Here is a 14,206-nt window from a genome sequence, read left to right as displayed (position 1 = left end):
AAGGAGGAGCATAAAGTGGACCAGATAATTTGGACCTTCTGTCCTAAGGAACGCTGCAGCCACTGGGTCCACAACCTATGTCTGTTATGGTCCCACATCTCTACTACATGCAAGTGAAGAAACGGGGCTTTGACCAAGCCATCCAAAAAGCTTTCTCTCAGTTCTCCTATTGATCTAATGTCTCCCTAGGAGGACATTAGACTCTACCTTGATTCTACCACATCTGATCAAACTGTGGACTCGATGAACCTCAGAGCTCTATCCTCCCACCCTTTCTCTTCTGTCTCACACTCTTAGCCTGGGTGATCTCACCCATTCCTATAACTTTAAATGCCTCACACATGTTGACAACTCCTAAATTTATATCTCCAGCCCCAGCTCCTCCCCTGAATGCTAGACCCATATATCTAGTTGCTCCCCAAACAAGCCTACTTAGATATACAATACACATCTAAATCTATCCAATTTTTTTTTTAGTAGAGATGGGATCTCACTATGTTGCCCATGCTGGTCTCTAACTCCTGGCCTCAAAGCCATCCTCCTGCCTTGGCCTCCCAAAGTGCTGAGATTACAGGCATCTTCATAAACAGCGACATCCCCCACCAGCTCCATTATTTTTCTTTTTAGCATTTATCACCACCAGACATAATTTGTTTAATGTTTGTTTCTTCCCCTTAGAATGCAAGCTTCATGAGCGCAGGTATTTCTGTTATAATGTTAGAACTCAAGGGGACTAAACTAAGGCTATATGGAAAGGGCAGGTGGCCAGGGGAGATATGTGGGACGAAGCCTGTGTGACAAGAGGGAGCCAATCATGACAGGATATGGACGAGGATGTTCAAGGCAGAGGAAAGGACAAAATTGTAAGTTCAAAAGAAGCCTGTAGTGACACACAAAGAGGAATAGAAAGAAACCCATAGGGCTGGAGAACAGGCAAGAGGGAGTGTATTAAGAAGGGCCAGGCCAGGCTCAGTGGCTCATGCCTGTAATCCCAGCACTTTGGGAGACCGAGGTGGGTGGATCACTTGAGGCCAAGAGTTTGAGACTAGCCTCGCCAACAGGGTGAAACCTCATCTCTACTAAAAAAACAAAAATACAAAAATTAGCCAGGTGTAGTGGCGTGCGCCTGTAGTCCTAGCTACTCAGGAGGCTGAGGAACGAAAATCACTTTAACCTGGGAGGTGGAGGCTGCAGTGAGTCAAGATCGCACCACTGCACTCCAGCCTGGGAGACAGAGCGAGACTCTGCCTCAAAAAAAAAAAAAGAAAATAAAGAAAGGAGAAATGGGGGTGGATGAAGTTCCAGGGATTTAAGGGGAGGCACTATCACCTCCAGTGGCATGGAGGCAAGAGTCAACTTCACTATTTCAATACAAACAACAAAGAAGAGGTTACCTAGATCTCTTCTAGAAGGCCACAACCTAGCATTTCATCCTTTTCCAGGGAGTTCTCTTGTTATGTTAACATTGGTTCAAATTAATTTTGAACAGCCTAAGACAAAATGGTGGCATTTAAAGCCAAGTTAGCTGTGACCTAAAGAAAAAGACTGGTTTCTATGGTGGTACAGAAACTGAGAAGACGTTACCACAAAGTTTACATGGTTTAGAAGCCCCTCTCTGTATTAGAGGTAGTCTGAGTCTGACCACAAAGACACCTAATCAATGACACCTTCTAACCCAAATCATTTAAGTGCTGCATTTTATGTGGAAAAATTCTAGCATTTCCAATAAAGACGCACTTTTTAAAAAGCATATATCAATAATCGATACCAGATCCTCACCTTTTAAGTAATAAACATTTTATTAAGGTCAGTACAAAGAGCTTTTAGATTATTTCTTATATTTGTGCCATTAAAATGCTGATCTCTGCCTAGCCACATGATGGCAGGTGTCAATCCACACTGTGGAAAATCCTGCATTATGGAAGGTGTGTGAGATGTATGAGCCAGAATAAACTATACCCTCCTCAAAAGGTTCTGAAACATACTTTCCATTATTTTCTCAGGTGCTTTTTTGTTGCATTAAAACTATGCATTTTAGTTGGCTTTAGCAGAAATGTAAAAAAACAAACAAACAAACAAAAACAACAAAACAAAACCAAAATAACCCTCAATATTTAAAGTTAGAAGGAGACAAGAGGAAGTTCCATTTCTAAAACCCATGTTTCTTTGGGCTCTTTTCTGCAAATAGTCATTAAACTACCAAGATGACATATTCATCTTCCTAAATATGGTAAATCTTCCTCATGCTGAGATTACAGGTATGAGCAACTGCGTCCAGTCGATATTTTTGTTTACTCATTGTTTCAACATACTGAAGACTTTGGTCAAACCTAACAAATATATATATAATACTCATGATTTATCAATTAAAAAATCTGAATTAGTGGTTTTATAATTAATTATATAGTCCCTTTACAATTTCCTGGTATGCTAAAAATATTCTTTTCCCCAAATAAAGCACTAATTTTTTAAATTTTTTAAATACAAGTTCTTTGACACATCTTTGTACAAAATCTCTCACCATCTATACATACAGGTTGAGCATCCCAAATCTGAAAATCTAAAATCTGGAATGTCCCAAAATCCAAAACTTTTTGAGTACAGACATAATGTTCAAAGGAAATGCTCTCTGGAGCACTTCCAATATCAAATTTTCAAATTTGGGATGCTTAGCCAGTAAGTATAATGCAAATATTCCAAATTTTTTAAAATCTGAAATCTAAAACATTTTTGGTCCCAAGCATTTTGGATAAGGGATATTAAACCTATACTATCATTGATTTAATAACATCATATGACTGAAGTGTTAACTTATGTGACTGAAGTGTTAACTTATCACTGCAATGTTTAGATTTGTGTGATCAGCGCTTATTTTGTATATAATCTGTGGAAATGCATTCCATTAGACTTGTATCTATGGTTTTTTTCATTACATTGCACATTCTTTATTTCAGACCCTTTCTGAAACAACAGGTAAAGCAATCAAGACCCACAGTATGATTTCACCCACGAAAGCAGAATTTCTTCCCTGCCCCAAAAACAGAAACATGGCCAAAAGAAGAAATGAAATGAAGATCTTTGAAACACTAAGAAATGGGTGGTCGGATCTTCCTTCATCTCCATGGCTTATAAGATACTCTAACACATTCTTGAGCCATTTCCTCTCCTTGGTCTCTGTCCTTGACTCTGTCATCATACTGGATGATGTCAAGATCCTGTCCATAAAACATCCAAATCTCTGAGCTCAGCTTTCTGGATTCCTAAGGCCTGTCTCCCAGCTCAGCTATATCCTAATCTCATCACTATCCAGACCAGCTCCAAAACCAAGCTCAACACATTTCACAACTTCCCTGTCTTCCAACTCCCCTCTGTTCCCAGTGAACCTTCAACATCACTAAGTAGTTATGCTTGCCATCTCTGCTTTCTAAGGCTATCAATAACCTCCTGCCTCGATTATTGCTACACTTAACCAAGACCTATTTTCATATTATACAAATCCATGTCTCCTTAATCCAGCACCATTGTCTTCTGGGCCAACCATCAACTTGAATCTGATCCCCCAACTGTGCTTACTGTTTACAGTTCAGTATTGGGTATTCCTAGAAAAATCCACAAAAACATAGTAACTAGTCTATCCTTAACAGACTTATGATGGCTAACTTCAATTTCTCTTCATTGCTGACCATAGTCCCCTTACTCGTCTTTTGAATAACTTACCCCCTTGGCTGTTCTAAACCATTTCTACAAACTCCTGGGCACATTAAATAACCACTCCTTCATAACACTATTCTCCACTTGTCCAATCAACCATTTTACCATTTCACATTTCTACTACGTTTTTATCAACCCTCTCTTTCTTTTCTTCCACCTTAAAGGAAGAGCTTTTCCTCTGATGCCTACAAAATCTCTTCAGTGCTATGAGAACATTCCTTTGGATCTCTTTCCTCCCAAAAACTACAACACATTTTCTTCTATTCTTTAAACCATCATATTTTCTAGAATTATAACGCATGGTACTTAGTTTGTTGCTTTCCTGAACTATTTACACAAGATCTGAATCACAGCCTCGCCAACCCAGAACTATTTCTCTTGGCTCCATTACTCTTCTAATTCTTAATTTTCACATCTCTCTAACCTCTCTTTTTCCCATTTCTGTCATCAGAGGCTCTTGTTGAACACAAGTGCACATACTACCCAATTCTCCCTGTGGAAGTTAGACTTCTTTGATACAGTTCACATAGGTAGAGTAAGGATCACATATAAAGCGCTTAAAACAGCATACTATTTAGGCTTCAAAACTCAGATCAAAGTCACCTTCACAGAAAACCTTTCTTTGCCCCACCAGAAAAGGTCAGTCTCCCATAAAAGTATACACATTTCTAGTAGTACAGGTCACACTGCATGGCTGTCTCTCTGGCACTGGGACTAGACCCATGTAGGCTACTGTTTCCTAAATGAATGTGGTCATCCCACCACCAGCCAGAACATTTCTTCCCCACCTCATCTCTTTCTCACATGGCTGCCAAAGTAATATCACCTGAATCGTACTTTAATTCTCTCATTCTTCTCTCCAAAAACTTCTGGGAATTCTCCCATTGCCTATAACTAACACAAAAACTTCTAGGAGTAACCCTGTAACCCTGCATATGACCACAACTATTAATTAACCTTCAACTAATCCCTTCTAAGAACTATCTGCCTTATTCCACAACTTATACAGAACTGTCTCCCACTTTGGGGCCTCTGTCCAAGTTCATTTCTACAACTGCCACGACCTACTTGTGTGATCCTTCCCCAGCTCAGGCAATGTACCCTCTGAGTCAAGGGCACCTTAATAACACCCACCTTCCTCAAATGGCTTTCTCTTATCAGTTCAGAAAAATAATACCATACTGTGTCACAGTCCCAGAGGATTCAGTCCACACCTGAGTATTATATCAACCAGGCATACCTCAGAGATATTGTGGGTTCAGTTCCAAGTTACTGCAATAAAGTGAATATCACATTAAATATAAATAAAATATATAAAGTACATAAGTTCAATATATGAATATGTGTAAATATAAATAAAGCAAGTCACATGAATTTTTGATGCCAGTGCAAATAAGTTATATTTATGTAATACTGTAGTCTACTGAGTGTGCAATAGTGTTTTGTCTGAAAAAATGGTGTACATACCTTAAAAGTATTTCCTGCCTGAAAAATGCTAACAATCGTCTGAGCCTTCAGCAAGTCATAATCTTTTTGATGGTGGAGGCTCCTGTCTTGATGCTGATGACTGTTAACTGATCAAGGTGGTGGTTGCTGAAGGCTGGAGTGGCTGTGGTAATTTCTTAAGACAACAATGAAGCCTGTAGCATTGATTGAATCTTCCTTTCACAGAAAATTTCTCTGTAGCATGAATTACAGTTTGATAGCATTTTACCCATGGTAGAACTTCTTTCAAAATTGAAGTCTATCTTGTCAACCCTGCTACTGCATTCTCAACTAAGTTTATGTAGTCTTCTAAATCCTTTGTTGTTATTTCAACAATGTTCACAGTATCTTCACCAAGAGTAGATCTGATCTCAAGAAACCATGTATTTTGCTTATCCATAGGAAGCAATTCCTTATCTATTTAAGTCTCATCATGAGATTGCAGCAATTCAGTCACATCTTCAGGCTCCACTTCTAATTCTAGTTCTCTTAAATCTTCCATCACATCTATAGTTATTTACTCCACTGAGTCTTGAACCTCTCCAAGTCATCCATGAGGGCTGGAATCAACTTCTTCCAAACTTCAGTTGATATTTTAACCTCTTTGTGAGCAGGAATCACTAGAATCAACTTCTAGTGATGAATCCTTTCCAGAAAGTTTTCAATTTACTTTGATGAGCTCCATCAGAGGAATCAAAATCTATGGCAGCTATAGCCTTGAAAAAATGTATTTCTTAAATCATAGGACTTGAAAGTCAAAATTACTCCTTGATCCATGGGCTGCAGAATGAATGTTGTGTTAACACACAAGAAAACACTAATTTCCTTGCACATCTCCATCATAGCTCTTGGGTGACCAGGTACATTGTCAATGAGCAGTAATATTTTTAATGCTATCTTTTTCTTTTTTCCTGAACAATAGGTCTCAACAGTGGACTTAAAATACTCAGTAAACCATGCTGTAAACTGATGTGCTCTCATCCAGGCTCCATGTTCTATAACTAGAGCCCAGACAGGGTAGACTTAGCATAATTCTTAAGGGCCCTAGGATTTCTGGAATGGTAAATGAGCACTGGCTTCAACTTAAAGTCACCAGCTACATTAGTACCTAACATGAGAGTCAGCCCATCCTTTGAAGCCAGACACTGACTACTTTTCTTTTATTGCTATGAAAGTCCTAGATGGCAACTTCTTCCAAGGGAAGGCTGTTTTGTCTACATTGAAATTCTGTTGTTTAGTATAGCCACCTTCATCTACGATCTCAGCCAGATCTTTTGGATAACTTGCTGCAGCTTCTATATCAGCACTTGGCTGCTTCATCTTGCATTTTTATGTTATAGTGATGGCTTCTTTCCTTAAACCTTATGAACCAACCACTACTAGCTCCAAACTCTTCTTCTGCAGCTTCCTCACCTCTTTCAGCATTCATAGAATTGAAAAGAGTTGGGCCAGATGCAGTGGCTCACGCCTGTAATCCCAGCATTTTGGGAGGCCAAGGCAGGCTGATCACAAGGTCAGGAGTTCAAGACCAGCCTGACCAACATGGTGAAATCCCATCTCTACTAAAAATACAAAAATTAGCCAGGCGGGTGGGGTGCACCTACAATCCCAGCTACTCAGGAGGCTGAGGCAGGAGAATCGCTTGAACCCAGGAGGCGGAGGTTGCAGTGAGCAATGATCGCGCCACTGCACTCCAGCCTGGACGACAGAGTGAGACTCTGTCTAAAAAAAAAAAAAAAAAGAATTAAAAAGAGTTAGAGACTTGTTCTCAATGGGCTTGGCTTAAGGAAGTGTGGCTAGTTTGATCTTCTATCCAGACCACTAAAATTTTCTCCATATCAGTAACAGTGCTGTTTTGTTTTCTTATCACTTGTGGGTTTAATAGACTAGTACTTTTAATTTCCTCCAAGAACTTTCCTTTGCACTCACCACTTTGCTAACTATTTGTTTCAAGAGGCCTAGCTTTAAGCCTGCGTCAGGTTTTGACATGCTTTCTTCACTAAACTTAAATCAGTTCTACCTTTTGGCTTAAAAAAGTGAGAGACACATGACACTTCCTTTCACTTGAACACTTAGAGGCCACTGTAAGGTTTTTAGTTGGCCTAATTTCAATATATTTATGTTTCAGGCAATAGAGAGATCTGAGGACAGGAAGAGAGATGGGTGAATGGCTGGCTGGTACAGCAGTCAGAACACACCATTTATTGATTATGTTCACAGTCTTATTTGGGTAGGGTCTGTGGAGTCCCAAAAAAGTCCTAATAGTAACCCCAACATTCACTCATCACAGGTCACCACAACAGATATAACACTAATGAAAAAATTTGAAACATTGAGAGAATTACCAAAATGTGACACAGAGACAGAAAGTACACACATGCTGTTAGAAAAATGGTGCCAACAGACTTGCTCAATGCAGGTTACCAAAACCCTTAATTTGAAAACAAAAACAAAACAAATGGAAAACAAAAACCACACATTATCTGCAAAATGCGGTATAGTAAAGCACAAAGAAATGAAGTATGGCTGTATATGTGTATGTGTATATAATCCCCCAAGTGGACAGTGAGGTCAGTTAAATCAGAGATAATGTCTTAGATAAGTCTGTAACCCTCACTGTAGCTGACTATCAGCATCGTTATCACCATCAAAATGTATTTACTATGTGCCAGGTGCTGCTACAGATGCTTTCCAACAATCCTGTGGGATATATACTACTATTTTTCCCATATTACAGATGAGGACATTGCATCATAAACAGAGAACATCACAGATATTTGAAAACACTGGACATAAAATCATATTTTTGAATGGATAAGTGTTTCACCAATAACTATGCTCTAATACCTCTGCATATATTCATGCATCAATCTAGAATGTTTTCCCTGTCCTTCCCAGCCTAGCAAAATTCTCCCAACCTTCAGGGTTCAACTCAAATGTTACCTTTTAACATTACCCTGGCAAGTTCCTCCTTCCATGAATTGTCTCAAACATTTGAAACATGTCTGTATTATAACACTGAGGTTGTTATAACCTCTAAATGTTTGCTGAACTAGAATGGGTTTCTTAATGGCAGTCTGATCAATATTTTTAATCCTTAGAACAGTAAACGGCAAGCAAAACAAAGCTAACTTACATATGCCAAGCATATAATTAGAAAAAAATGGTATATCTTATCAGCAATATATGATAATTATAGTCACAAATCTTTTCAAAAATACATGTAAAAATTAGTAGATGTGTCAAATCATAAGGCCTCGTATAAAGTTCTCTAGTTCAGGAGGTCCATTCTTTCTCTTTAATATGTTGAAACAAAGCAATATTCTTAAGAAATGCAGAACAGACTTACCAGTCTTCGCCTTTCTTCTTCTACTGCAATAAGTAGTCTTGCAAATTCTTTTAGTGACTGAGCTGTTTGGAAAGAAAAAAAAATGCAAAGCATTAATATTTTCATAGCTAATATCTAATTACGCAAGAAGAAACATTACAAGAAAGCTGGTTATTAATTTGTATATAGTATATTCTGTATACTATTAATTTGAATATATTATATTCTGTGATTTTATGTTTGTATAACCATAAAAGAATATACAATAGGATCCTAATCACTAACAGCTATGGATCAGAGAGGTATGTACAAATTAAAGCTTAGCAAGTACCAACAATATCTTTTCTTCAAAGACATTGGAAGAAATGTAGCTTATATATTTAATATGTAAAATGTACACATACATTGATAAACATAGCATTGAAATCATTTGTAAGCAGTGACCTACAAATAACCAAACATTTTTAAGTCTGTAAGGAGCAACAAATCTACTATTTCGTGTACTTAGTAGCAGCCAGTAATGCAAAATTTTCCACTGACTTCTAGAAGCTGAAGGGTCACAGATAATTGAAAACAGATTCCATATACTGAAGGGATCAACTTTACTTCTACATCCAAGGTATGTTAGATCTTTGCTGTTCAATTCAGCGTTAACATCAGCATCTTGGGAGTTTGTTAGAAATGCAGACTCTCAGGCCCCACCCCAGAATCTGCATTTTAACAAGATCCCCTGGTAATCTGTTTCTGTATTAAAGTTGAGAGGCCTGCTTTAGAAAACTATCTGTACCTATATTGCTTTACTTTTAGTAGGAATTGAAAAAGAAGAGCAATTTAAATTGAAATGGGAAAGATCAAGTACTCAGAAACATTGTGGGAGCAAATAAAAACTAAGCAAATAAATTAAAGGGATGTTATAGTAGCATATTCTTTAAAAATGCATAGGTCCAAATGGCAATTATGGAAGAGTAATTCACCCATATCAATTTTTCATACCTAATGCTTAAAATAAATAATTAACCAAAGTTAGAATGTTTGGGTCACAACACAAAAATGATAACACAAATAAACCTCTTCTATGTCTTCTTTTTTTTTTTTTTTTTTTTTTGAGACAGGGTCTAGCTCTGTTGTTCAGATTGGAGAGCAGTGGTGAGATCACTGCAGCCTCGATCTCCCAGGCTCAAGCAATCTTCCCACCTCAGCCTCCCAAGTACCTAAGACTACAGGCGTGTACCACACCTGGCTAATTTTGTTTATTTATTTACTTATTTATTTTGTAGAGACAGGGTCTCACTATGTTGCCCAGCTGGTCTCAAACTCTTGGACTCAAGTGATCCTCCTGCCTCAGCCTCCCAAAGTGCTGGGATTACAGGCGTGAGCCATTGCACCGGGCCATACAGCCTTATTTGTTAGATTCCTAGTCACTTCCTTTCCCCATCTTAATACCGGAAACATCCTGTGAGACCAGAAGTTTAGTAATTCTGGCATAAAGCCAACAACAAAGACAAGTAAGTGAGAAAAACAAATCAAAAGAACTCATCAAAAGAACTCATTAAGGAAGATAACAAATATTTTCCATTTAGGAATTAAAAATTCCAACTTAAAATATTTTCTCTTTTCAGAATTACTAGGCTTATACTAGCCAAACTGGTGTGAAATATTAAACCCTATGATTATTTCATATTGGATTTTATTCAGAGTTACCAAAACAGAAATCAATGGATTACCTGGGAGACTCAGGATAATCTAATAAACACATTAATGGTCTTTTCTTTAAAGTTTGGATAAAAGAGATCTCTTCAGAAATATTGGTATTAATGTTATAATACATTCCCGTTTTGACAACAGTTAGTTGAACAAAAAATTATTATATAAATAGAAAGAATATTTTAACTGGAGCGTATAACAGCATATTATATTTTTGTGCTTTCTTTTGGTTAAAGTATTCCATCATTCTGGTAGGTATCTACTGCCACTGAAGCTGTTGGTTGGTGAGTTTGAAGAAGTCAACAAAACTCTGGATGCTGGAAGGCAATGATAACAGGTCTACAGAGAAAGAAGTCAAGAGGTAGGTCAGTTTGGGTTGCCTGAGCATAACAACAAGTATGTTTTTTAAAAAAAGAAAATTCTGGCTGGGCGCAGTGGCTCATGCCTGTAATCCCAGCACTTTGGGAGGCCGAGGAGGGCAGGTCACGAGGTCAGGAGATGGAAACCATCCTGGCTAACACGATGAAACCCCACCTCTACTAAAAATACAAAAAAAATTAGCAGGGCGTGGTGGCGGGCACCTGTAGTCCCAGCTACACAGGAGGCTGAGGCAGGAGAACGGCGTGAACCTGGGAGGCAGAGCTTGCAGTGAGCCGAGATCGTGCCACTGCACTCCAGCCTGGGCGAGAGAGAGAGACTCGGTCTCAAAAAAAAAAAGAAAAAGAAAATTCCAAGTCAATTGTTAATTCCTGGGAAAACAACATTATACAAATAACACAATCACAATAAACTAAGTAGCTGACTTGTAACTAATATGTACAAAGTCACTACAATATAACATGAAAAACTGATTTTGCCAAAGTTGTTTTAACTATCGAGAGAATAGGAGAAAGGCATGTGTAAAATAGTATGAAGTAAAGACATGTATGAAAACAGTATGAAGCCAAATGATAAATATCTAAAACTGAAAAACAAATTCTAAAAATAGCAGGACAATCATGGTCTTGAAAAAATTACAAGAAATGACTAAAAGTTCAACATAGTCTTTCTGAGAAATTAAAGTAAGTAGTGGGGACCGGCAAGATAGGAGATTGCTAGTTTTCATTAATCCTAACAAAATCTATAACTTTTTCAACATATAATGAAGAATAAAACATGCTACAAATGCTTTATTTTCATACTAGTCTAAATGCCAGGAGGACATAGATCCTTTATTTATTAAATTTCCCAAAGGGCTAAATAAATACCTAGTACATAGAAGCCTGTCAACAGCTATTTTGGAATAAATGAAAATATAACAATATTAGATTGGCAGGAGCACACTAGAACTTCCCATTTGGTCAAGCCAGGAAATGATCACTGGCTCATACAGCCTCAGGGTGTATTTCACTGGCTCCTGGGTATTGCCTCTGAGAACAGCTGAAGTCCACAGGCTTCCCCTAAGGTACCTCCTACCTCAAGAGCAAATCCTGAAGTTGTCTTAAATCAGATTTTGGTTACAAGTAAGAAAACAAGCTCTCATTTTGCTATTCTACTTTTTTGTTTAAAAATTTATGATACTGTTTTCTATTTTACTTGAATGGTTTTCTGGTCTGTTTCCCATATGAACACTATTTATAGATTTAGTAAGATAATAGTTGATTATAATGGCAATGTCTGAGAAGAAAAATTTTAACATGCAAAAGCAATTGCATGTCTGGTTCCCCACAACAAAAACTCCTCTCCCTCCAGGAGTTTTCTGAGACTGGCCCCAATCTGACAACAAATTTTCTTCTCTCTTTTTTTTTTTTTTTTGTTGATTTTTCAGGGAAAGGGCTTAAAAAAATTACGACTGGGTCTCTTTAAATTTTGTAGTCTCAGTTCTAGAACAGGACATATTTCTTGGTACAATGAAGACACTCATGTTTGTCATTTGTTCTATTAAAAAAAAATGTTGAGGACATTAAATATTCATTTTATGAATTAGTAACAGTGGCCTAACTTTTTAAGCCCATATCTGAAATTTTCCTCTAAATCCTTTCATTTATAATAATATCAAAGTATTGTGTTAATAGTTTTCTAGGCTTAACATAACACAGATCTTTCTGTGCTTTCTTAAACAGGAATTTACAATACCATAGAGCAGGTACAAGAATGTAAGGTATTATCATGTAAATTGCATTTTAAGAGAACAGGCTGATGGGGATCTCCAGTCACTTCCCTGCCTGACGCATCCACAAAGTCTAACAGAAACCTGTGACACAAGCCAGGCAGATCCAAACTGCCTAGTGTGCCCCAGCAGCTCCCTAGACATGAGAGGCCAGTGTTAGAATTTCTGGTGCACAGGACCCAAAAATGCCCTAAGAGACCATGAAAACTGTGGAGTCTATTCTACACCAGACTCTGGGCAAAAAGCATACACAAAATAACTACCCCCAGCACCCATCACTGTGCTTTATACAGAATAGTTATTGAGTTTGTGTGAATGTTTGAGCCACTTATTCTCAGACTTTCCTTAAGCAAAATCTGGAAGTTACATGCACATTTCTAATACTCAATTATCAGCAATAATTTGTAATACCTCGTATTTTATTTATCAATATTATTATTTACATGAATAACAATTACTTTATTATCTGGTTTTGGGGATCCAGACTAACATGTAACACAACAGCTGGTCCTAAAATTACAGATTTTAACCATAACAATATTTTTTATGACAAGAACTTGGTTTAGTCAGAGATATATTCCAAAACCAATACTTAATACACAGTAGACTGAAAATAGATGACCACTGAATGCATTTGGGAGTTTAACAATACATTTCCACAATCTATTTGCTCTACAAGGAGAAACATACCAACTCTTATTCTAGGATTCATGAAATATTATGAAAAGATAGGCCGGACACTTTGGGAAATTATGTTAGTTATCTAAATTCCTGCCACCTGCATGAAACTTTCCTGACTATATTCAATAGTAATCTCTCTCCCTTCCTGTCCAACTGGAGCATGAGATTACTAAAGAACAATCAAAATATAGTTTCATATATAAATTTTAACTTTCTAACAAATTATTGAGTTTAAGAATATTACCATAGGTTTCCTTTTATCTCTACAACATAATATTGGAAAAACACTTCCAGAACAAAAAAAAAAAATCTATTACTCAAGTCTATTTATGACAGGTGCTGAGAGTATAAATGTTCACAAACACAATAGTTGAATCATACCTAGACAGTGAGGAAGTATGATGACAGCTTCTATATTTGCCAATATCATAAATTCTGAAACATTCCTAAACAGTCTAAAATACCTATTTTGTAGATTAATCTTTTTAGCAGGCTTAAATTCACACTACTATTTTTGCCTGGAAGACCTGTTTAATGTCTAAAAGTAGAATGAGAGAAAATTTTAAAAATTGCTGTGTTCATTGTTGACATAACTCCACTATCTTAAACACTAGGTAATATACCATCAAATGTTTCAACAATGGATCAGTTTGGGCTTTATATATTTTAAAACTATGATGAGAATTGGGAAAGCATGTCTCTCTTGCATCCAATTAACATTTATATCATAATCAGACAATGCTGTGTTAAAAATTTCTTCCAGAAGTCTTTCCTTAAACTTAAATAGCATAAAACACATACCCAAAAAACAGTACAGATCATAAATTCAGTGACATATACAGTTATGTCAACAGCATGCTATATCACTTTATTAGACTGCACAAATCCCTTATGACCTTCTGTAAGGGAGATGGCTGCACTTTAGTCAGGAATAGGCCAAGGCGGCCTTCCAGTGCAGCATGACTCAGCGCGTTTGGAGCGCAGGCACACAACTCTGTACGTTATGTAACCATGCAAGACGCATTAGGTGATCACTCACGTGAGCACATGCTTGGTTTGGAGCCACTACTGTCTGTAAAAGGTATAATTACCCTGCTAATGCTCATGCCGAGACTCATGCCCATGGCTTGACTGCACCCATGGCTTGC

At 37.4% G+C, this 14,206-nt stretch overlaps 1 protein-coding gene across 1 annotated transcript in view; it reads right to left on the bottom strand.

Annotated features, from left to right (window-relative positions):
* ARHGAP42 (Rho GTPase activating protein 42) overlaps positions 1–14,206 on the bottom strand; it is a 303,541-nt gene that overhangs the window by 187,575 nt on the left and 101,760 nt on the right. Inside the window, exon 3 of the mRNA XM_019037646.4 lies at positions 8,546–8,607. Within this exon, the coding sequence (XP_018893191.1) occupies positions 8,546–8,607 (62 nt within the window). The remainder of the gene's footprint in view (positions 1–8,545; positions 8,608–14,206) is intronic.

This window comes from Gorilla gorilla, chromosome 9, assembly GCF_029281585.2.
Source record: "Gorilla gorilla gorilla isolate KB3781 chromosome 9, NHGRI_mGorGor1-v2.1_pri, whole genome shotgun sequence".
Classification (NCBI taxonomy): Eukaryota; Metazoa; Chordata; class Mammalia; order Primates; family Hominidae; genus Gorilla; species Gorilla gorilla.
The sequence above is the reverse complement of the archived record's forward strand: the minus strand, read 5'-3'. Positions and strand labels throughout refer to the sequence as shown.